The 26,210-nt window shown below is 32.6% G+C and overlaps 4 protein-coding genes across 4 annotated transcripts; 3 read left to right on the top strand and 1 right to left on the bottom strand.

Annotated features, from left to right (window-relative positions):
- The first annotated feature begins 7,344 nt into the window (after nt 1–7,344).
- LOC105795079 (short-chain dehydrogenase reductase 3b) lies at nt 7,345–8,442 on the top strand. The gene is made up of 2 exons (XM_012624550.2): nt 7,345–7,501; nt 7,589–8,442. The coding sequence occupies exons 1-2, from the start codon at nt 7,488–7,490 to the stop codon at nt 8,367–8,369; spliced, it is 795 nt and encodes a 264-aa protein (XP_012480004.1). The 5' UTR covers nt 7,345–7,487; the 3' UTR covers nt 8,370–8,442.
- Nucleotides 8,443–12,623: 4,181 nt separating this feature from the next.
- LOC105795088 (ubiquitin-40S ribosomal protein S27a) lies at nt 12,624–13,342 on the bottom strand. The gene has a single exon (XM_012624561.2). The coding sequence runs from the start codon at nt 13,273–13,275 to the stop codon at nt 12,805–12,807; it is 471 nt and encodes a 156-aa protein (XP_012480015.1). The 5' UTR covers nt 13,276–13,342; the 3' UTR covers nt 12,624–12,804.
- A 4,228-nt stretch (nt 13,343–17,570) lies between these two features.
- LOC105795104 (uncharacterized) lies at nt 17,571–20,297 on the top strand. Its single transcript, XM_012624582.2, has 9 exons — nt 17,571–17,790; nt 17,894–17,959; nt 18,043–18,375; nt 18,451–18,700; nt 18,856–18,913; nt 19,244–19,330; nt 19,446–19,571; nt 19,664–19,802; nt 19,936–20,297. The coding sequence occupies exons 1-9, from the start codon at nt 17,702–17,704 to the stop codon at nt 20,162–20,164; spliced, it is 1,377 nt and encodes a 458-aa protein (XP_012480036.1). The 5' UTR covers nt 17,571–17,701; the 3' UTR covers nt 20,165–20,297.
- A 510-nt stretch (nt 20,298–20,807) lies between these two features.
- LOC105795096 (hypothetical protein) lies at nt 20,808–23,108 on the top strand. Its single transcript, XM_012624571.2, has one exon. The coding sequence runs from the start codon at nt 20,855–20,857 to the stop codon at nt 22,985–22,987; it is 2,133 nt and encodes a 710-aa protein (XP_012480025.1). The 5' UTR covers nt 20,808–20,854; the 3' UTR covers nt 22,988–23,108.
- The last annotated feature ends 3,102 nt before the right edge of the window (nt 23,109–26,210 follow it).

The raw sequence follows: 26,210 nt of genomic DNA, 5'->3' as shown, positions 1-26,210 counted from the left end.
GTCTAAATTGAGTCATGTTTTGCGGGCTACTAACATTTGGGATCAAAACCACTCGGGTCTCATTTATCTTTGTAATGTTCTGCTTATCAACCAAAACTTTTATACAATATGCAGCCACTTTCATTCCCACAATGTGTCAAAAACTCTGATAAAACACTACACCGAGTTCATCCTTCCCAGACGCTTTTAACGGACTCATGGACTTAATCGCATCGCACACCTCTATAACCGAGAAATTCTATAACAAATTTTTATTAATATCTGCTGAAATGAAAGTCTCAACCATTTGCCAAACTTCATCAACGCATGTTGAACCCTTCGAAGAGAAGAGAGAAAGAAAATTATTTTTGGCAATTTTCAACAGATCCGAATCGCCCTCATACAAAGTGCCACTCTCATCTATAAGATTTGACACATGATTTCTCCTTCTCCTGCGTGAAGAAAAATTATGAAAATAGGTAGTATTTCTGTCACTATTTTTCAACTAGTTAGCTCTTGCCCATTGTTCCCAATAAACCTCTTTTTTATCAGCCTCTAAATTTAGAGTTAATTTCATATCTACTGTGTCCCTTAAAATTACATCCGTAGGGTAGCTCTCATTTAACTGTTGGAGTCTCTTCTGTAAATCATATTTTGTTGTTGAATGATTTTTCCGTAATATATTCAAAGTAAACACACTTTACCCAAAACCAGACAACCTAAAGAAATCAAAATCATAAAGGCGTGCAAAAAGCAAAGACCATGCTAAAAAGCAGAAAAATACATGCCGAAGAGGTAGAGAAAAAAATAAATAATAATAAACATAGACATTTAACATATTTAAAAGTAAATATGTTATAACTTTTAAATTGGTCAGACAATCAACATAAATAGCCTTCAATACATACATAAATACAATTAGGTACTACATGCCTTAATCTATATAACCTATACTTAATGCCTTAACATTTTGGTTAAAATATTTTGTGGTTATATATAATTTGAATACCTTAATAGTGTTAGAGACCCACATATGACTTCCCATTTCTTTTAGGTTTACGTAAGTGCTTACCCTTTTTTTTTTGCGTTTTAGAAAATGGTTAAATTTTAGATTTGGTTCATCTATTATGCCTAAATTTGAAATTTAGATACTACACTTTAATTTCTAATGTAATTTGGTCCTGTAGTTTTATATTGTTATTAATTAGACAAAATAGTTAGTATTTTTAATTTTCAATTAAGATATTATTAGGTTATATATAATTTGAATGCCTTAAGGTTTTAGAGATGAATACATAGCTTTTTATTCCTTTTAGGTTTGCCTTGTTTTATTTTTTATATTATAAGACAATGATTAAACTTCGCTTTTAACCTTATACTATGTTGAAACTGTTATAAAATAAAGAGAGACGGAGAGAATAAAGAACAAAGAAAATATGAAAGCAATAAAGAATGTATTTTATTGATCAAAGGGATGATTTACAATGTTTCATCAGAGTCTCTATTTATAGGCATAAAAAGTATAAAATAAGTAGATATCTAATTCTAATAACTATTAGAATTTAAAGTACATCAAAACTTTATCTTGATCATGATGGACATCCACTTAATAAGATATTCATAACACTCTCCCTTGGATGTCCATTGGTAGATAATGTGTCTCGTTAAAACCTTATTAGGAAAAACCCTGTGGGATAAAAAACCTAATGAAGGAAAAAGAGCATACAATCTTCTATTACAAGTTGCCTCGTTAAAAACCTTTACCAGGAAAACCCAATGGGATAAAACCTTGGTTAAAGGAAAAGAGTACAACTTGTTTTTAGACTCCCTTGATGACAACATTACATTATATCTTTGAGTCGACGCGTTCCAATCTTGTGTAGTAGTCTTTCAAACGTTGAAGTTGGCAATGCCTTAGTAAAAAAATCTGCTAAATTATCACTAGAATGAATTTGTTGAACATTTATATCACATTTTTTCTTAAGATCATAGGTGAATAATAATTTTGGCGAAATATGTTTTGTTTTATCACATTTGATGTAACCACCTTTCAATTGAGCTATACATGCTGCATTATCTTCATATAAGATAGTTGACATCTTTTCCTATAAAGGCAAAAAACATATCTTCTAGATATGTTAGGTCAATAACTTTAGCCAAACACACTCTCGACTTACCTCATGTATTGCAATTATTTCTGCATGATTGAAGAAGCGGTAAGTAATGTTTGCATTGTTGACGCCATGATATAATAGTACCCCCACATGTAAATAAATATCCTATTTGAGATCAACCTTTATGTGGATCTAATAAGTATCCAGCATCAGCATAGCTAACTAATATGGATTTTGAATCATTTGAATAAAATAACCCCATACCAATGGTCCCTGTGAAATATCTAAATACATGTTTAATTCCATTCCAATGTCTACATGTTGAAGAAGAACTAAATTTTGCTAACAAGTTTACAACGAAAGCTATATCAGGTTTTGTGTTGTTTGCAAGATACATCAATACCCCTATGGCACTTAGATATGGCACTTCAGGACCAAGAAACTCTTCATCTTTCTCGCAAGGACGAAATTGATCTTTATTCACATCTAACAATAGTACATCCATTAGAGTACTTAATAGGTGTGTTTTATCCATGTAAAATTTCTTTAATATCTTTTCCATATCAGTTGATTAATGAACATGAATTTCATCTTTTAAATGCTCTATTTGTAATCCAAGATAAAACTTTGTTTTTTCAAGATCATTCATCTCAAATTCTTTCTTTAAACAATTTATTGTATTTTGAAACTCTTCAGAAGTTCCAATAATATTTAGACCGTCAACATAAACAACAATTATCACAAAATCTGATCCAAACCTTTTTATAAAGACACATGAAAAAATTGGATCATTTTCTTAACATTCTTTTAACAAAGATTCATTAAGAAGATCGTACCACATACGTCTAGATTCTTTTATTCCATATAAAATTTTTTTAATCTGATCGAGCAATTTTTTTAAGAAACTTTATATCTTTTCGGGATTTTAAATCCTTCAGGGATTTTCATTTAAATTTCACTATCAAGTGTACCATATAAATAGGATATAATAACATCCATTAGATGCATGTCAAGTTTTTCACGTACTGCCAGACTAATAAGATATCTAAACGTGATTGCATCCACCACATGAGAATATATCTATTCATAATCAATGTCGAGCCTTTGCGAAAATCCTTGTGCTACAAGGCGAGCTCTATATCTTACGACTTCATCAATTTCCTTTTGTTTTCACACAAATACCTATTTATTCCCTACTGGCTTTTACATATTTAGGTGTTTGAACTACAAGTCCAAAAACTTCACGTTTAAAAAGTGAACTCAGTTCTGCTTGAACTGCATCTTTCCATTTTGGCCAATCTTTTCTACTTTTACATTCCTTAGTAGATTTAGGCTCAAGATCTTCATTTTTTTTATTTTAATAGCAATATTATAAGCAAAATTGTTATCGACAACTACTTTTTTTTTGGTTCCATCTTTTTCTCGTATTGGCATATCTCTTTATTTTCATCATTTCCATTTTCACTTTTAGGTACCTGAATCTCTTCTTGAGTTTTATAATTAGTTATGTCATGGGTTTCTTCAGGAACCCCCGCCTCCACTATATGACCATTTTGAATGTTTGCTTCTTTACTTTTACGAGGATTTTTATCTTTGGAACTGATCGGTCTTCCACGCTTCATGCATGGATTACTTTCTTTTGCATTAACAGTTTGCCTTATTAGGACATTAATTCATATTGGAGCATTTTCAGCTGGTGTGTGAGATTTAACGAATTTGGCAGTTGATTTGTAAAATAAATTATCTGTTGAACTTCTGGTTCACATTGTTTTATACGAGGATCTTAGATATTGATAATTCATGTCAAATACTTTATTAATCCAGCTTTTTCTTCTCTCCCCCTGATGTTGGGAAAACTAACAACTCTTGTGATAACTAAATATCGAATTAATAGCTCAAAAATATTATAATGAGACTCATATAAATATAGACTCACAATCTTTTATAATGACCCATCTTTGTGCGTTGTGGTGGAACAGCTGGAACATATACCGCACATCCAAAAAATTGTAAGATGGGAAATATTTGGCTCTTGACCAAAAAAAATTTGTAATGAGGAGTATTTATAATTTATTGGTTTGATGTGTACAACATGTAAATCAATACAATCTCATGCTGAAATAGAAAGTTTTATTTTCTCATAAGTAATGATTTAGCTATTAGTTGAAGGCATTTGATAAACAATTCAACTAAATCATTTTGTATCTGAACATGAGCTACAGGATGTTCAACTTTTATCCCAATTGGCATGCAATAATCATTGAAAACTTGAGATGTAAACTCACCAACATTAGAAAGATGAATTGTTTTAGTTGCATAATCTGAAATTAATCATTTAAACAAGCAATCTCGCAAATGACAGTTTGCGAGTTGATAACGCATGTGATTATTTTGTGGATGCATCTACCAAAATCATATAATATCAAAATCATCCACATGGTGGATGAATGTGCCCATAGTTATTTCAGAAATGTCAGACATTAAATCTCAACTTTAGCTAGTGGGTTTCTAAGAACCAATTTTTATTGAGAACAAGCAACAAATGTGAATTCTTTAAATTAAAGAATCTTCTGGTTCTTTAATGGATGTCCATATGAATTCTCAATTAATTTTCGCATCATATACTATCTAGGATGGTTTAACTGGTCACGCCAAGTAGCAAACACATCTGTATTAGTAAACTTCTGGTTTACTTTAACATGTGTTTCAATTGTACTAAATTGTAACAAATTGATAATTTTATTATCATTTCTTTTAATTTTTATCCACATATAAGTACTATTGTGACATTTACTACTGGAAATGTCTAAATCAATGTGAAGCCTATAATGCCACCAAGTCAATAAATATAATTTCCAAATAATTATATGCAATATTCGCTTTAGGGAATATGCCAAAATCTTCAAATGCCTAAAAATCTATTAATAGCAAACTTTGAGAGTAGATCTTATTTTCCAGATGTGCACCAGGTACATAACCATTAACTTTTCATACATAAGTTTTCTCTCTTGCAAGTTCTCATCAGTAATATTTTACCACATAATTTTAATTGAGAACTTATTCTAAATACTGTAGAGTTATACTCACAGTTTTTAAAAAAACTTGCAACTTTAGATGCATCCAACCATAATAAGCTTTAGATAGAATTATCATATTCTATTGGTCATAAGTGTATCTTTCACGATCAAATATTTTGTTTTCAACCCTTTAATAGGGATGATGACAAAAGAATATCACAAAGATTATAAAATAAATATAAATTAATAACTCAATCCCTTTTTTATTCATATGAAATATAATATTTTCCTCATTTACAATCTCAATATGAGATCCATTACAAATAACTTTTAAAAGTAATGTATTAACCATCACAAATTTTGTGCTTTTTAGATAGTGATTTATTAGCTCTTCCGAGCTTTCATCTAATTTTGTACTATCAAATATTGGAATAATATTTGTTTGTTTCAATACCAAATAAGATAAATATTTTCTATCTGTAATGATAGAATTCATTACTACATTTTCATATCATTCCTCAAAGAATATTAATGAAACAAAATATTTGGGCATATGTCACATATGTGGTCAATAATCTTTCATATCACATTGATAACATAAGTTATCTTCACCCTTTGAAAAGTTATCTTATCTTCACCATTTGAAAAGTTATCTTGAGAACTCTCATTGTTCTCTTATTTATTACTATATTCACACTTTTAGTGGTCCATGAGTATATATATATATATTTTGTATACATTCACTTCGGGGAGTGCAATAGATTTACTAGGACGAACTTATAAACGTCTCAATAGATTCTTTATTTCATAATCATCATCACAAACATGCGTGGATTTTAAATTAGAATCTATATATTCATGTTTTCATGATTAGTCTCCAATTATAATAAACATGATATGATAAATAAAATATAGTAAAATATACCTGAAAATCTTTAACATCATCGTCATCACCTTGACAAATCAATTCGTTACCCGTGCTTGTACAATTGTAAATCATCATGCTGATAACGTGTAATAAAATAAAGAGAGACAGAGAGAATAAAGAATAAAGAAAATATGAAAGTAATAAAGAATGTACTTTATTGATCAAAGGGATGATTTACAATGCTTCATCAAAGTTTTTATTTATAGGCATAAGAAGTATAAAAGAAGTAGATATCTAATTCTAATAACTATTAGAATTTAAAGTACATCAAAATTTTATCTTGATCATGATGGACATCCACTTAATAAGATATTCATAACAAAAACTTCTTTATACTTTATTTTTGGCATAATTTTATCATTCTACTTTTATAATATCATTAGTAGGTCTAAATATTTAACATTTTTAACTATTTCAACCAAATGCTTACATCAATTTTTTTAGGAACACTATTTCAACAAAAAAATTATTTATCATGATGAGTTCGAATGAATGTTTTAAGAAAAATAATCTATATAAAAATTTTCAATGTTATTTTTATTATTATATGACTACCAAGTGATTTTTGTTTTAATTTCAAAATGTCACGCTAATAAATTTGATAGAAGAATTTTAATAGTAGTAACAATTGGACCAAAATTTCTAAATCTAAAAAGTAAATTAAAGGTCTAAATTTCTAAAAATAAAAAGTAAGAACACAAACAAATAATCAACCTAGTTATTATAATATAAGAATCAACATCAGTTAATTAATTAAGCCTAGTCAAATCGTAGAAATAATCTTGTTATGTTGAATCTTTTGAAGTTTCCTCCAATGAAAGATGATTGGGTATGAAAGAAATTGAAAGGATAGGAAGTAAGCAAAATAGTTGGGGAAGGCATCGAGAGGTTAGGGGGAAAGGAGTTGTAGGTGAATGAGAAACTCTTTTAATCTACTAATTTTTTTATAAATATTTTAGTAGATTAAACGAATTTTAATCCCATAAATCTGTGGTTTTTTGTAGAGAGATACTTGTAGCTAATAAAATTATGACATGAGTGAAAATTCAGGGCTTTAATGGTAAAAACAATAAATTATGGACTTATTTAACTACAAAATAAATTGTTTAAAACATACCATAATAGTTTGAGGATTCCCCCTTCGGGCAAAAGTCATTAGGGAAAAAAATCAGTGTCTTTGTCTGCGAATTAAATATTTAATAGGATGCTTACCAAAAGGAAAATGTCAGAGCCGACATAAAAGCAATTTATGTAAAATATTTAACAACTGAGTTTGACCGGCGGCTTGCTACACAACCTAAACTATTGCCTCTAAAATAATACATGGACTTCCCTAAGGCGAACGATTGATTATAAATACACAAAGATCACGAGGTCGGAAAAAAAAACAGCAGAACCCAGGGGGCGCCTTATAAAAAAAAGTTGTAGCAGGCAGGCAGGCTCACTCAGATGTCTAAGTCAAGGTATGCTAGATCTTACTTTGTGTTTCTCCAATACTGTAGAGAGTAAACATGTTGTATTGTTACCATTCTATGTGTGAGATGTTGTAGGTTGGAAGGTAAGGTAGCTCTTATCACTGGTGCCGCCAGCGGGATTGGTGAGGAGACGGTGAGGTTATTTGTGGAACATGGGGCTTTTGTTATCATTGCTGATGTCCAAGATGATCTCGGGAACAAAGTCGCGGCATCCATCGGCCTAGACAAGGTTAGTTACTGTCACTGTGACGTAAGAGACGAGAAGCAGGTAGAGGCAACAGTGAGTTACGCGGTGGAGAAATATGGAAGGCTGGACATTTTGTTCAGCAATGCTGGTGTCTATGGACCGTTACCTGGGATCTTGGAACTTGACGTTAATGGCTTCGACAACACCATGGCCACAAATGTTCGAGGTGTTGCAGCCACGATCAAGCATGCCGCTCGTGCTATGGTGGCTAAAAACATACGCGGATCCATCATATGCACTGCGAGTGTAGCATCTTGTGTAGGAGGAATCGCAACGATTGGTTATACGACATCGAAACATGCTGTTGTAGGACTTGTTCGAGGAGCATGTAGTGAGCTAGGGGGTTACGGGATCAGAGTGAATTGCGTTTCTCCATTTGGAGTGGCCACGCCTCTTGCTTGTAAAATTTTCGATATGGAACCAAGTGAAGTAGAGGCCAATACTTGTTCCAGGAGCAACTTGAAAGGTATTGTGTTGAAGGCTAGACACATTTCGGAGGCTGCATTGTTTCTTGCTTCTGATGAATCCGTTTACATCAGTGGCCAAAACTTGGCAGTTGATGGAGGCTTTTCAGTGGTTAATTACAGTTTTCCAGAAGTTCATAACTAATGCTAGTCATCACTGTTAGAACGCAATATTTAATAAAGATTGGCCATTAATTCGGCTCCTATTTAAAACTTTATCAGCCAAGTTCGACCGGCACATTGCATGTGCATTTTCCTTGTAATCTGCAAACACACACACACACACGGGGACATATCTATATGTTATATATATATATATATATATATATATATTCACATATCCATCAGTCTTGTCTGCCAAAATCTCAATTGTTTCCTGAAACTTTTTTTATTGTTTTAAGTAAAAGAATGAAATAACCTTCCTTGAATGTGGGAGGGTTGAAGTATAGAAGCATGGAGCTAGCAAATTGGGTCAATAAGCCACAGTTCAATACCACTAATGATGACTAAAAAACTTGAAGCTGAAGCCAAGAAGACTGGCACATTAATTCAACAACAACTACAATATAACAATATTGTTTCAACCAGATCAAATCGAGAATCAGTACAGATTGGTTGAGCCGAGTAAAAAAACCAATTGAATCAAAATTATTTATTTTAATTTTTAATAAATTTTTAATCGGATCGATCGGAGTAGCAAGCCAATGAACATCGATCCAATTTAAAAATATTAAAATATACATTGAACAACTACAAAAAAAAACAAATGCTATTTATTCAAGGTTAGAAAACAGCCAATAAAACATTAACAACGGGTTTGGTTCACTAAAATAGAATGAAATTGTATTCTATGAGAATGAAATATTATTATGCGGGAATGGAACAGAGCTTCAATAAAATATAATAAGCATAATAATTGAATTGAATAGACATTGCTTGGTTGGTAAAATAATATTACCAAATAGGTAATAAATAGTTTGAAAGTAATAATTATACTCTTATATTAAAAAATTTAGGGTAAAGTCCTAACAACAACGCGACTAGCACGATTCAAACCTAGGTTACACTTGGGACGATGAACACCTTGTCCATCAAGCCAACACATGGGGTTCACATTATTAAAATATTTTTATAACTATAATATAAATGATATAAAATATAATAATTTTAAGGGTAAACTACTAAAATAGTCACTTTTGTTTGTCTAACCGTTAATTATCGTAACGATGTAACAATAAGCTGACGTGGCACTTTAAATCATCATTTCAAACAAAACTTTTAGGTTAAATTATACAATTGGCCCCTATATTTTTTTTGTTTTGAGCAATTTGATTTTTTTATGTTCTTTTAACCTTTTTTTTCTATTTTTTCCATTCTCTTCCATTTCTCCCTTATTTTCCTCCCTTCTGCATTTCTTTTAACGTAGTTTTTCTATGTTTTCCATTTTCTAAAACTTTTTTATACTTATGGAAAAAAAAAAGGCGAAAGCTGAAACCAAAATAAAACTTGTTTCGCATATTCTCACCCTACAATTACAAACCCTCATCATCCACCAATGCTTTAACGAATCAAGTTGGGCCTCTCAATGACTTAGTCTACAAGCTCGTCTCACTCGAAGACCTCGTCAGTCGTGACTTATGGCAATCTACTCTCAACAAAGTTTCCCAAGCTCGTTCCCTCAACCTCCTAAACAACCCCCACAACCACCTAATCTACCTTACCTACAACATTCTCGTCCTCTTGAAACTATGTTGTTTCACGGATTCTTCAAACGAGCTCTACACTCTCAATGAGTAAAATGACCACCATACGAAACTACCCTCAATTTTACCCAAACTAGTTTGGTTCCATGCTTCATTTATCTCTTCAGTTCATCTATGTTCAGCTTCCAATCAAGTTTGCTTGGGAATATCCAAGAAGGTTTAGATCAATTTTACCATTTGCTTAATTTTATTCGTCAGAAAACAAAAAAATAAATATAAATAATTCAATTTATGTTTAGATTTGATTAAAGATATGGTTTTTTTTATATTGATTAGTTAGATCCGATTTTAGTTTCAAAATTAGGTTATGCTCAAATCGGGATTTGGTTAAAATGATTTATATTTGGTTTTGATTGAAATTCAATTTAGGAATCATGCGAAAGAAATAATAATTTGATTTATTTGTTGGGCAAAGATTATATTTATGCAATAAAGAATATGAGACTAGTTTTAAAGAAAAACTAAAAGGAAAATAAAGAAAAAATTGTTCAAAAAATAAAATATAGGGACTAGTTTTATCAAATGGAAAACATAGAAAAACTACATTAAAAAAATAGGGAAGGGAGGAAAACAGAGAAAGAAGCGGAAGAGAATGGAAAAAAAAAGAAAGTTAAAAGAACAAAAAAGAAAAAAAATAAATTGCTTAAAACGAAAAAATATAGGGACCAATTTTATAATTTAACCTAAAATTTTCGTTTGAAATGACAATTTAACGTGCCACGTCAGCTTATTGTTACACCGTTAATGACAATTAATGGCTTAATGCCTAAAATGTTACAACATAATAAAGTAAGTGACTAAAACGTAACATTTCAAATATAAATGACTAAAATATAACTTGAAGCAAACAAAATTGACTATTTTAATAAGTTATTTGTTTAATGAATCTAAAATATTACTAAAAAGGATTAATATTATGCATAGACCTGTGTAATACAGGCTTCAAAAGCTTTTATTTTATTTTGGATTGTGATTATTTAATTTGATATATTGTTGTTGGTCTTAAAATTGATATTTTTATCTTTATTAAAGGGAAATAATGAATTAAAAAATTTAATTCAATTAAAGACTTGTTTAGCAATACTTTTGAAAAATGTGGTGAAAAATTACTTTTGAGAAATATTTTGAAAAGTTTGTTTTAAAATTTGAGTGTTTAGCATTACATCAAAAAGTACTTTTGAAAATAATGTTCAAATGAGTTAATATTATTATATTTTAGTAATAATATAAAAAATAATTTATTATAACTTCTTGTCAATATTTTAATATATAAAATATAAATTTTAAATATTTTTAAACAATAAATATTAATTTTTATAAAATTTAATTAGAATATATAAACTATATTTTAAATATTTAAATATAATTATTAAATATTTATAATTAGATATTAACACATTTGTCTTATTTTAAAAATAATTTTTATTTTTAGTTAATGATTTTAACACATTTATAATTAAACACCAAGAAAAAGGAAAGAAAAGAACTATGTTATTAGAGGAGTAAAAATGTAATTAAACACCAAAAGTACTTTTGGGAGAGAAAAATATTTTTGTTTTTCAAAACACTTTTGAAAAGCTAAAAGAATTCAACTAAAAATAATTTGCTTAACAGCTTTTCTTCATAAGTGTTTTCAAGCCAAATGTGTTTTTTTTTTAAGCACCATTAATCAAGCCATAAGTCATGTTAAGCCAATTATGGTCCAATTCGATTATTTTATATTATAATCAATTTAGTTAACCGAATGCTCATCCAAACACAAAAGGCCCGTTAAAGCATATTGCAGAATAAGCTGGGCATGAAAAAACATAATAGCAACATTAGAGCAATCTGATTTGGATGTTGCTTAAAGCCTTGGACTCCAATCCGATAGTGGTGAAAGTTGAAACTCAGGATGATATAAACTAGAATGTGAAGGAAAACTTCAACTCCATCCATTTTCCCACTCTTCATACTCATCATAAACAGACAGAAGAAATACTCTTTAAGGTCTCATTTTCCTACAGGTAAACCATTTCATAAATAACACCAGAAGGTACCATTTATCTACTGTTTCCATATCCTCCACCAAAGCAATTGATGTTTCACATTCATCACAAGTTCTAGCTTGAAATATTTCTTTCGATAAACCTAATGAAAACAAATTCTATAATGGTATGGAGTTGAGAGAGCAAATTAACAAGCCAGTAAAAAAGACTCGGGCAACAGACAATAAGTATTTTCTTTGACTAAACCCCATTGGTGTTCCATAATTCCATTGGTATTCTGGCCCTAGGCAACAGACAATGAGTACTTGTTTTTCTCTGACTTCATTTTCAACATACCAGACTTGTGCAACTCGGCCATCTACTTAGCATATTGCTCAGAGTTCCAGCCCCCTCAACATCATAATGCGGCTAAACCCCATAACATACATGGCACGTATAGCAAACAACGGCTTTGGTCAGAAATAGCAAGCATTCTAGTGCAATCGTTACACTTTACCATCGTTAAACATTCAAATAATACCCAACAAAGGTAGGAGATATAGATAAAATGATTCACGGTGCTTGGAAATATCCAAATTCACCAATCCACCGAGCCCAAAACAACATAAATAAAGCATATACAAAGGTCATCAGCCAAACAAAAACAAGTAGAAAAACCCATAATTCAATTCAAATTGGTAAGCAGAAGTCAAAAATCATATCCAAAGTATCATAACATTAGAAATAAATAAAAAAGGTCCAAATATTATGAATATTAATGCTACTCATACTGATAAAAATGAACTATTGATTCGTTTTTTTTTTTACTGAAGGTGGAGCCGGACGCTACTCAGTCTCCACCAGCCTTCTGGTAAACGTAAGTGAGCCCACACTTACCACAATAGTGCCTATCAAAATGATTAGCCATGAAAGTCCCGGCCCCACACTCCGCATTAGGACACTCTTTCCTCAGCCTCTGAACCTTCCCGGACTCATCCACCTTGTAGAACTGGAGCACTGCGAGCTTGACCTTCTTCTTCTTGTGCTTGATCTTCTTGGGTTTGGTGTAGGTCTTCTTCTTCCTCTTCTTGGCGCCGCCCCTGAGACGGAGGACGAGGTGGAGAGTGGATTCCTTCTGGATGTTGTAGTCGGCTAAGGTGCGGCCGTCTTCGAGCTGCTTCCCGGCGAAGATAAGGCGCTGTTGGTCGGGTGGGATGCCCTCCTTGTCTTGGATCTTGGCCTTGACGTTGTCGATTGTATCGGAGGACTCAACCTCTAAGGTTATGGTCTTCCCCGTCAGGGTTTTGACGAAGATCTGCATCTTGATGTGGGGCGGGGGGTCGGCTAGGGTTTCAAAATGGGAGATGACTGAGGATGTGAAATGTGGGATTAGGGTTTTGTTAGAGGGTTGGGATGTGAGATTGAAAGTACGTAATTGCCCCTGCTCTTTCTAGGGTTTTGGGCTTTTCGTGGACTACTAATTGACTCAATTTATCATGTGAAAATAATTCGGTAAGAAAACGTACGTATAATGCTTGATATTGAGTCAAATTGATTCCGCACAAAAAAATTTAAAATAATTAAAAAAAAAACTCCCTTAAATTTCTAAAAATAATCTTAAATAACCCATACCCAAGTTATCTTTATCCAATACCAAATTTTTTATAATTTTATTTTTAGACTTTCTTTTGACATTTTGATCATTTTAAGGATTTCTTTAATATTTTTTATAATTTTAAATAAATTTTTGCATTTTATAATTTAAAATTGAATATTTTAAAATTAGCAATTTTTTTCCTTCGGAGTTTTTGATATATATTTTAAAATTTTATGAATTTTTCATCAAATTTAAAAAATTCCTAAAATAATTCTTAAAAGTAATTTTATAATTTCAAAAATAAATTGTGTTTTTAAATTTTCTAAAGAAGCCTTAATTAAAAATTTATCTCCTAATCTATACCCATTTTACTAAAGAGATACCTAAACTTTTTTTTTATCAATTGTGATACTTAAACTAATGTGTCATATTCCATTTAACCCCAAATCTTAATGCCCACACCGGTTGTAAAAAGAAGAAAAATTTTTCCAATCAAGATCGTCACCTCACCATGTGTTACGGAAGAAAAGTCTAGTAGCAGTCGAGCACCAGTCGAGCGTCACAAGTGTCTTTATAATTATGTTATTTTCAGTTATTTTAATTATTGTAAAAATGTTGCATCTTGAGTCTTTTCATTTTAAGAATAAGGTGCATTTTTTTTAAATGGGTCAGTATAAAACGACTCGTTTTGATGGTCAGTAACTGTTTAAGTGAAACAGCGCGGTTTGGAGAACACATGGACTAATAAGTGCCAAGTTGTTTTGAAGTCATTATTCTGACATCTTTAAGGCACCAATAAGGGAAAATAAGGTGATTAAGTAATTTCATTGACAGAATTCTCAATCTCTTTCTCTCTAATTCTCTCACTCTTTCTCTTTGTTTCTTTTGCAATTTTTCTATTATTTTCGTTACAATGTATCAGAGCCACTATTTCCTCATGGCTAATGAAGGCATCACCACCAAACTTCAAAAGGAAATAAGATAGATGCTACAGGAGCTATCTCAGTTGCAGCTAGAGGTTTCTCGAATTGACACCAAGATCGACTCGCGTTTGAAGGACTTTAATAAAAATATCAAAGGTGATATTCGTTCATAACTTCATTCACTCTTTGAATAGTATTTTGGCCAGTCACCATCAGCTAGTGCTATAGGAGCTAGGGTAGACAAGGGAAAATGCATTTTGGGAGGCCATCCTTCAGAGGCATTTAGCTCTAACTTCTATGTCAGACTCTCGAACATATGAACACATCTCCTCGAGTAGTTCGAATTGAGCCAACAAACAAACTTTTGAGGTTAGATTGTCCATGTTTTGATGGAGTAAACTTTAGAAGTTGGTGGGCTAAGCTTTAGCAGTTTTGTAAAGCTGAATGTGTGGGAGACCTAGCTAAGGTGAGATGGTGATGCTTCACTTAGATGGGAAGGCTTTGGATTGACATCGCTTCTTTGTGCAAAGATAATGGGGTTTGCATCACCTAACTTGGGAGACTTATGCTCGAGGATTACATGAAAGATTTTGATCTGACACCTGTATATATCCCATGTTTGAGTTAGTTACCCTCAAATAGCAACGCTTTGTGGATCTTTTCCATGATCACTTTGTAAGCTTATTGAGTTAGCTACAACTGCCAGAGATCTACGCATTGAGTATTTTTATCAACAACCTGAAACCCAAGGTTGGTCAATATTTAAGGTTATTTAAACCTTAGAACTTGGTGGAGGAGTACTTATTGGCTAGAAAGTGGAAGGCATATTGATGAAACTATATATTAAAAAAAGAGTGTTGCTGTAGGTAGTAGCATAGGATAGTTTAAACCATTGTTACCTAATACCAAGGTGCATCAATATTCAAGTGGGGTAGCAGGAATTGGAGGATAGTCTACTTATCTTGTGAGTTAAAGATCCCCTGTCAAATCTCTATCCCAAGTTGAAATGGATGAGAGGAGGAAAAAAGGACTTTGATTTTGGTGTGGTTCCAAATACACACCAGACCACAAATGTGTCAAGTCACAGTTATTCCAACTAGTAATCAAGGCTCTACGAGATAGTGAAGGTGATATTAAGAATCTAACTACTGAAGAGTTCCAGGATTGCAAGGAGCAGTTGGAACCAATGATCAAGACACATAACCTACTTCACGGATTTTGTCCTTACATGCTCTCCAAGGGTCTCAGCTTACATTTTCCAGGTTTAGATGATTGTTTTGGTAGACTCTTGAAGCACGCACAACTTCATAGACTCTAGGGTGGCTAGGAGGTCGACTATTCCAGTAGAACAATCTACTCCACTAATTGTTATGGTAGCTAATGGGGTTAAACTCTCTTGACAAGGACTTTGTCGAGATGTCTAATGGGAAGCACATGGCTCTAGCTTTTAACACTGATTTTTTGATACTTCCGCCAATGTGCCAAGTGGCACCAAAACAACTTTTTCCCCTTCCCCTGGCTTTTTCAATTCTCTTATTTTGTTAGGCCATTTTTTTAAAATAATATTGGTGTCGCAAATGTGTCAAGCAACACCAGCATTTTTTTTTTGTATTTGTATAGTTTATGTTTTGTATTTACAAAATACTGATTTTTTTTTGGTGTCGCCTGACCACTTAGCGACAACGGTTAAAAAATTATTTTTTACTTCATCGAGATTAACAACAGTACGAAAAAAATTTAGAGTGATGCCACTTGATGATGTGGCGGTACCTAAATTTACGGTAGAAAATGACCTATTCTTATAATTAATTAGGATCTTATGCCATTTTCGTATTTATTATAATGGTAATGTTATAACGAAGAGGAAGTAGAAGATCAACCCATAATTTTTGGATTTTTATTTAAAATATTTAATTATTTAATGGAATTAATGGGTTTCAATTTTTGGTGTTGAGATGAACAATTAAAATATTTAGTAATAAAATTTTGGATTTTCAAAATTTTATATATTTATTTTTATTTATATATATATTTAAGTTTATGTGTATATTTAATAAAAATTGTATATATTTACAATAGAAAAATTGGTGGCTTAATCTGATTTGGTTTCTATTTTTTAAGGTCATTTCACATTTTGGATTGAAAATCTTAACCATAAACTTGAGTATCAAGATGAGACAAGAAATATATATTAATATTGAAAAACGAGTATAATTTAGGGGCCAAAACATTAATAAAGTCTTTTAAAAAACATTAGATGATATGCCATACACATATTATCATTTTTTATAGAGTTTAACAAATATTATATTTTTAGCCAATTGTATATTAACTCGATTGACATTGACATTGTTCTCAGTGCAGGAGGATGTGAGTTTGAGTGCATTAAAACGTATTATCCTCCTATTTAAAAGTTGAAGAGAAACTATAGGTGGTTCTAGACATTATATAAAAAAAATAGATATGATAATAACATATAATCGAACTAAAAACATTTAAAACATTTTAAATTTTTAAAAATAAAAAATATAAAACCAAGAATCCAAAAATCTAAAAATCAAGTTTTTTTCTAATTATAAATTTTAAATCATAAAATGTAAAAATATATAAATTTAAAAAGTTCTTAAAATCCGTTTAAATTCTAAAATCAATCTAATTTTTAAAAAGTCATAAAATTCTGAAAATAATAACCCAAAACAAGCTATCTTTGTCCAAAATCCAAATTTTAAGATCTTTATAAAGTTTTTTTTTTTTTTTGAATTTTCAAAATTTTAAGAATTCCTTTTATAGTTTTTAAATAAATGTTTGCATTTTATAGTTTAAAATTCATGATTTTAAAAGTATCAATTTTGGTTGCTTTTGGAATTTTCTATATTGTTTAAAATTTTATGAATTTTTAAAAAATTAAAATATTTGAATAATGTTTATAATTCCAGAAAATAAATTGAAATTTTAGATTTTTTAAAGAATATTGTAGTTGAATATATTTTTGGTATTTAGATATCTATTTTTGGATGCATATCCAAAGTTCGAAATTACCCTTTTCAATAATGTGATTTCTCAAACTTGAACCTGTGTTCTAAGCCTACAGAGTACAACGTGACTTCCACTTGATCGCCCCTTAATTGAATTTACCCTAATTAGTATTACTAAAATGGAAAAGAAAAACATAACGGAAAAACAAAGCTCTGGTTGTACCGATCAAAGCCAAAGTGGTCTCTGGTGAAATGAAGACTAAGTTGATGGAAAATCGCTGCAAATTCTGGGTTCCCAAAAAGAGCAGATTCTGTGCAAACTCCCCTCTCCAAAATTCCTTGTTAGTTCGATCTCCCTATCGCTCTTCTCCTTTCTTTTCTTTTCTTTCCTCCTATCTCTGGAGTTCTTTTCGGTTTTTTTTCTAATAATCCAACTGTTTCAAGGTTTTGTGGCAATCACACTCCGAGGACCAATAACCAGTGGATCCCATGTCCGATTGACCCTTCCCAGTAATACCCTTTCTCTCAATCCTTTTTACTTATCCACCAGAAACAATAAAAAATTAACATTTCATTTTGGCTTTATTTTGAAGTTCTGTGCTTCAGGAAAACCTGGGAAGCCATCTAAGGAGATGCCCCTTAGTCAAACAAGTTCAATCCTTGAGCACCCAACCTTTTTACCAAAAGGGTGTTAATGCTGGCAAAGAAGATGAACAAGAAGAACCGGAAACTGGAATTCCTACTTCTGGTTTTGATATTGTAACCTCTGAAATGAAGAGAAATGCTGTTTATAGCTTGAACATATCCGAGTTCTTTGAGATGATTGGAAAGATTGAGTCAGTGCATGCTCAAATTTGTAATGATATTAAAGACTCCTATAAGATACCTGAAGCTTGTGGCGTATGGATTAAGGGAGAAGTAGACAGGTATTTTAAATTGAATTGCTCGGGTTGTTTTTTGTGGGAGTCGGTTTGCTTTTAACTTGAGTTGATTTGTGACAGGAATGTGCCATTTCAGGAGAAGCATGTTGCACAACAGGCGTCAATGCTTGGGAACTTGGAAGAGTTTGGGGTTTTGGAAAGGATTGATGGCAAGGAAAACTGCGAACTTGTGGAGCGAGCTGAAAATAGCAACGGTGTTCCTGCAGTGGTTGAATTTGGAGCTGGGAGAGGGTACTTGACACAAATGCTTGCAGATTGCTATGGTATTAGAAGGGTATTTCTAGTTGAGAGAAAGGCCTACAAACTTAAGGTTAGTTGAATTGAGATTAAGTTTGTAGTGTTTGCAAAGATTTTATTTACTCTAGGCTCATGCCATCTATTTTGGATGTGTTTCTATGCTCTTTGAACCTTCATTGATTTTTTCTTTTGCCTTTTTTGGTTTCAATATGCCAACGCTATTTCTAGGCTGATCGATCTTTGCGACAGAAAGAGAGCTTGATATTAGAACGTTTGAGAATTGACAGTAAGGTTTTTCAGAACTTTATTTTTGCAGATACTTTTTTTTTTTAACTTCTCCATAGAGTCTTCGTTCTCCAATGCTTTCTTTCTTAGTTTTATTCTGAACATCCTGTCGAGTTCTATGATGCGTTATGTTTGTAGAGATTAGAATGCTCAAGTTTTGTATGGCTTCCCCTCATTAAAAATTGTGAGATGCATTTTCTGTTTCACTTTGAGACCTATCATTTGCAAATTCACTTGTGAAAAAGGGTAAATGGCAAGCATGTTTTTTTAAGCATGCGTAACTTCCCTACCCTTCTTTTTGTCATCATATCATGAACTTTTACTTTCGCAGTTGAGGATCTGAACTTGAATGCTGTTGAGTCATTGCAAAGACTTCCTTATATAGCTATTGGTAAACATCTCTGTGGCCCAGCAACAGGTAAGTTATTATACCTGCATTTTCACAATGATTGTTATAATTGATCCAACGAAATACTAGAGCGGTGAAAAGCATTCTCTACTGTCTCCCACCATGTTGAAACTTTTCACTACAGATTTGACCCTTAGATGCTGCCTGGCAAATGAAAGGAGTGCTGAACAATGTGGAGTTAATTGTTACTTGAGAGGTCTTGCAATAGCGACATGCTGCCATCACCTTTGCCAATGGAAACACTACATAAGTAATCCAACTTTCTGCCTCTATAACATCTATATAAAAATTCATAATATCTTTTCCTCGTAAACCAACCGTATAACGTGCTTGGCTCTACAGATAAAAAATACTTAACTAGTTTGGGTATTAGCAAAGAAGAATTCCATGCAATTACGTGGTTTACCAGTTGGGCAGTCGATGCTGATCATGGTTCAGATCTTTCTGACGTTATTGATTTCAAATTGCGTCCAGAATCAATGTAATATAGCTTCTTCTTTTTTTGCCTTATGGCCATACCTTTATAACATTGAGGATGCTAAGAAAAGTGGCATTCCATTTTGAGCATTTTCTCGCAATTTCCTTCTAAAAGCAGATTCATTTTCTTGTGACAGTGAGAGGGAAGAATGTAATGGGGATGCAAATGGAGTGGAAGCCATTGCGAAGAATATGAAAGCTATTGAGAGGGCAAAGCTAGGCTTCATGTGCAAGCAGATAATTGATATGGGAAGGCTAATGTGGCTCAAGGAACATGGACTCCAAACTCAGCTTGTTAAGTATGTTCCATCAAGCATCTCTCCAGAAAACCATTTATTAATAGCCAGACATGTCGGTGGTCGCTAAGTTGCATGGCTTTTTCCCTCTCATCTGACATTGTATAACTAAAAACAACAATTTTGTATTGAATTATATCATGTTCGGGATTCAAATGCCTTTCTTCTTTGAATATGTATCAGAATTTGTCATTTCGTTCTAATAGTCTTCTGTTTTTTTCTAGTGGAAAAGTAGAGAGCCGTGACATCTAAAAATTAGTGGTGTCCCCCCCAATATGATGTTGAATAACTAAAAACAACAATTTTGTATTGAATTATATCATGTTCGGGATTCAAATGCCTTTCTTCTTTGAATATGTATCAGAATTTGTCATTTCGTTCTAATAGTCCTGTTTTTTTCAAGTGGAAAAGTAGAGAGCCGTGACATCTAAAAATTAGTGGTGTCCCCCCCAATATGATGTTGTATAACTAAAAACAACAATTTTGTGTTGAATTGTTATGTTCGGGATTCAAATGCCTTTCTTCTTTGAATATGCATCAGAATTTGTCATTTCGTTCTCTGCTCCTCGTTATTACACCTGCTCTGCTATGAACAGCTGTTTTCTTCTAGTGGAAAAGTAGAGTGTTGTGGCATCTAAAAACTAGAGGAGGTTTAGGCGTTTATATTTCAGTAGCCAATCCTGACGTTTAACAGATATAATTTTTTATATAAAAGACAACAAGGGATAAATTTTGGATTTAAAAATTCATAATTTCAAGAATGAAGATGATAAGACAATTAACAAATTTGCGTCATCTCCTACGCAAGCAGGTAAACAACCGACGTCCTGTCTACCTTTCCTCTCATCCACTCACTTCACTCTTAGGTAGTCGCCGCTTATTTAAAGCTGTAAATTTAGACACACTGACTCCTACCATGCCTAGTTCAATGGATCCTAAGGGCATCGTCGTCTTCACATCCGTTGGAAGGTCACAGTACGGCTTCGACATCTTCACCGTCAATCTTAATCAAACTCCCATCACAGGTTCGACCTCCGAACACCGCCTCACTGACGGTATTTCCATCAACTACAACGCTCAATTTGTAAACGAAGATCAGTCCATCGTTTTTATCTCTGAACGGTCGGGTTGCCCCCGGATTTACCTCACCCGCCGAGGCCTATCCAAGCCCGAGCAGCTACCATCTGTTCCCGACAGCCTCTTCCACGATCGACCCATCATCAAAAGCCACCATCTTTACTTCATTTCAGCTCATGAACAACCTGAGAAACCTTTCCAGAGCTGGTCCGCTCTTTATTCAACCGAGCTCCATGGTAAAAGGAAAATTATACGACTGTCTCCCTACGGGGTTGTTGACTATAGCCCTGCAATTTCAAAATCTGGAACATTTGTAGCCATTGCATCGTATGGTTCTCGTCCCTGGGAAGGTGATTTTCACGAGCTGAAAACGGATATCGTTGTTTTCCCAACGTCCGATCCGAATAATCGTTTGGTTGTTTGCGAGAGAGGCGGTTGGCCCACTTGGTCTGGTGACTCAACCATTTTCTTTCACCGCCAAGCTGACGATGGCTGGTGGAGCATTTTCCGGGTGCAATTTCCAGAAAATCCTCTTGAATTGTCTGAATTCCCAGTCCTTCCTCTCCCCATCACTCCTCCTGGTCTCCACTGCTTCACTCCGGCAGCCTTCAACGACGGAAAACGAATCGCAGTCGCAACTCGGCGACGCGGCAAGTGTTACAGACATATCGAGATTTTCGACCTCGAGAGGAAAGTTTTTCACCCAGTGACAGAGTTGCTGAACCCAGCTTTTCATCATTATAACCCCTTCGTCTCTTCCAACTCTGAGTCCCTCGGGTACCACAGGTTCAGAGGTAAGTCGATTGAGGGTGAGTCGAGGGTTCCACATCTGGAGCCAGTTGCGTCTCCCATCGAAGATCTAGGCATGCTGCGAATCAACGGGTCATTTCCTTCTTTCAGTCCCGACGGAAGTCTCCTAGCGTTGAACCCCGCTTTGGATGAAAATGGAGGCATTAAAGTTGTAAAATCGGACGGCTCAGAACGATGGACCTTGATCAAGGGCCGTGTGGCATTTTGCAACTCCTGGAGCCCAACGGAAAAATACGTGATTTACTCTTCCTTGGGTCCGATATTCGAGTCAACTAAAACGACGGTCCAGATCGCACGAGTCACATTTGAGCCTTCATATCTGAACAGTGATCTTCAAGAGATCCCGTGCGATGTAAAGATTCTCACGCGAGAAGATACAGGGAATAACGCCTTCCCGTCCTGCTCTCCCGATGGGAAGTCCCTCGTGTTCCGCTCAGGCCGTTCTGGACATAAGAATTTGTACATACTTGATGCGGTTAACGGCGAATTCAACGACGGTATACGTAAGTTAACTGCTGGCCCTTGGATTGATACGATGCCCTCCTGGTCCCCTAACGGGGATCTCATAGCCTTTTCATCCAACATGCATAATCCGAATAACGTGGATGCCTTCAGCATTTACGTGATTAAACCCGACGGCTCTGATCTTAGGAGAATTTACGCGGCGGGACCGAAGGGATCGAGTGACGTGGACATGGAGAGGATCAACCACGTGTGCTTTAGCCCGAATGGGGAGTGGCTGGTGTTCGCGGCTAACATAGGCGGCGTGACGGCTGAGCCGGTTTCGTTTCCAAACCAGTTCCAGCCGTACGGAGATTTGTATGTGATGAGGTTGGACGGGAGTGGATTGAGGAGGCTGACGTGTGATGGATACGAAAATGGGACGCCAACGTGGCATTTTGGGGGTGAGCTGGATATGAGACGTTTGTGTCTAGGGAATGATGCTGGGGTTGAACTGACCGGTGGATTTGATGAACCACTGTGGATTACTTCTGATTTTAATTAAAGTCACTTTTGGAATATAATCAAGTAGAATTATATTATATTTTTATTTTATAAATATAAATTTTAAAAAAATCTTAAGTATCATTATTATTAATAATAAAATGCGGACTTTTCTTTCTTTCTTTTTGGCTTTTTAATAAAAAATATGAAATTGTGAAAATATAAAGTTGTTAACAATGATTTTGTAAATAATGAAAGAAAGAGTAGGTCTTAATAAATTCTGTCAAAACACAATTTATACGTATATTAAATAAAACATAAACACACATATTACACAAGATGAGTTAATAAATTCCATATTAACTTACCTATTTAAAACACAGAACGAGTGAATTATTTAAGGATTAGTCTGCAATTTTAAGTTTTCCTCTATTAGCTCCACTTTGATCTATAAAATTATTTTATATAATAAATCAATACCAACATTTTCACAAAATGTCTTGATATGCATGATGTTATAAATTATATTTTTTATTTTCTCTCATATTTTACATTTTATTCAATTTAGACCCTAAACTCGGGATAGGCATAACTTTCAATCCATAGCTTGATTGAAATCCGATTTCATATATTCTCATTAGAGACTTTATGTTTTCTATTTCTAACATAATTTCATGATAAATTTTATATTTATTCAATTTAGTCCTTAATGTAATAAAGTTAACAAACAAACTAAATTAACTTTACATCTAGTCCTTTTCATAATCTAAGCTTAACTTCTATCAATTTCAAGCTTAATTCTTCAAAAAATCAACCATGGAAACTTTCTAAAATTTTAATAATTTATTAAATTGGTACATAAGCTATATCTAAATCAAACTCCCATGACCTAAAATCTATAAAAACTACACACCTTGAATAATAGTTGTTCAAATGTTGAAATGAATGAAAGTATTTCTCCTTTAGGTTTTTCTTTCTTTTGGACGGTGGCACAATATGGAATATGACAATCTTCCACTATAGCAACTATTTATACCTAGTTTAGCTTTAATTTAGTTTAATTAACTAATTAAGATATTATTAAACATAAATTAGTCATAATCAAGTCTAAGTGGATTATGCCATCATCAAGCACTATCTCATATTCCAAAATGGTTTATTTACCATTTTGGACCTTTAGTTAATTTCTATTTCAATTCCCAAGCCTTTTGTCAATTAAAACTCTATAGCGATTGGACTTTTATGATTTAGTCCCTAAGCCTTAATTAACTATTTAATTGACAAAATTACTCGACCAGTCTTCGATATATTTTTATATTACCTATGTAAATATTCATATTTGATATCAACGAACTCGATTTACGAAAATGAAATTCTGAAACCACATTTATCGATACCACTAAATATAAGTCTATTACACCTCCAACATCCCCTAAAATATCAATTAGAAGTAGAAAAGGCGCAATACAAATTGAAACTAGCTCACATTCATTATGCACTCCTCAAAAACCAACTGAAGCATTGGAGGGTCCTAACGATTAAACCATTTTACGAGGCTTCTCCTTGCTCAATATTGTCGAAACCATTTTTTAAAAACAAAAAATCTAGGTTGTCGACTTTAAAAAATGAAAATTGGGAGTCACCACCAATCTTTTATTGAGGTGTGATTGGATCACCTAAAAAAACGGCTTTGGTCTACGAGTTTTAGAAAAACGGATCCGGGAGTCGGTTACGTACGAGGAAGGATTAGCACCCTCGTAACGCCCAAAATTGGTACCTAGTTAATTAATTAGCGTCTTAATGTCGAAAATTTGAAAAATATAATCCTTAGCAAAAACTTAAAAACGTTACGTATTAAGACCCTTATCATTTTAGAGAAAAAAATGCCACACCCAATGCGTTAGGGCACGACATTCTAATTTCCTCAAAAATGAATTAGGCCAAAATACTCGTACAATAAAAACTTAAAAGAATATCCATTTATTCAAGATTTAAGAAATCGCGGCCCAATACGTTAGGTCACAATTCCTCCAAAATCCCAAACTCGGAATATTTCATTTATTATTTTTTAGAAAAAATCTTCATTTCGAGAAATCAATGCATCACATCCAATACGTTAGGACACAACGTGTTGAATTCCCAATAATGAGTTCTTATTTTTTTTATATATTTTTATTAATGAGCAACCCTCGATCGTTGGATTTAACGAAGAAAATCGGAACCCAATACGTTAGGGCTCAATTTCCTTGAAAATCCTAAATACGAGTGTTATCTCAATTTTGAAAATTTTAAAATCGGAAAAAAATGAAGTGATGCTACATTAATTATAAAATGTAATAATAAATACAACAATGGCATAGAAATAAACGAAATTAATGTACATAAACAACGACATGTAAAATATCAAATGAATATAAATGAAAACATAAATTAATAAGCAAATGAAGGAAATAAACAAAAAATATAAAGAGAAAAAGGTACAAAATATATATACATTTGAAATTATGAAGAATAAAAGACATAAAGATAATTTACTCATAAAATTTTGGGTTATAAAACTTATATATATATAAAATACATAATGCATTTATGAAAACAAGGAAAATATAAATATATACATATAAAATATATTCATGCATTTACAAAAAAATGAAATATATAAGTATAATATAAAACGTGGAAAATATTTATAATAAGCTTTGAATGGAGTATAAATATATGTATATATTACAAAATGTATAAACATATAAAAATCATAGAATATGGGCAAACGTATAAATATTATGAAATATAAATGTGTATATATATTTATGTATAAAAACTATGAAAATAAAATAATAATAAAGTATGTATATAATATGTATATATATTAAAACATTTAAAATATATATGTATATATATTAACATGCATATGCGCACATATATGTAGGTATATAATATAATAATAATAACAAAATTAATAAAATAGACTAAAAACCTAAAATGAAAGATTAAGGATTAAATTGAAAATCAACATAATTTTAAAAAAATGAAGGGCCCAATTAAAAGGCGCAAATAACTCATAGGGCTCGAATGGGAAAATATCTCCATCCTTTGAAACGCATCACTTTATTAGGGCTAAATAAAATAAATAAATAAAATTCGCAGTGGTATCACCTTCTCATTTTTTTAAAATCGTAAATAAGTAAAAAAATAATCGAAAAAGAAAAAAAAGAAAATAGTAAGCCACTTTTAAAAAAAAAACTGCTAATCGTTCTCCTTTTTTTATTGATTCTCTTTTTTTT

This window comes from Gossypium raimondii, chromosome 7, assembly GCF_025698545.1.
Source record: "Gossypium raimondii isolate GPD5lz chromosome 7, ASM2569854v1, whole genome shotgun sequence".
NCBI lineage: Eukaryota > Viridiplantae > Streptophyta > Magnoliopsida > Malvales > Malvaceae > Gossypium > Gossypium raimondii.
This window is presented reverse-complemented; position numbering and strand designations above follow the sequence as displayed.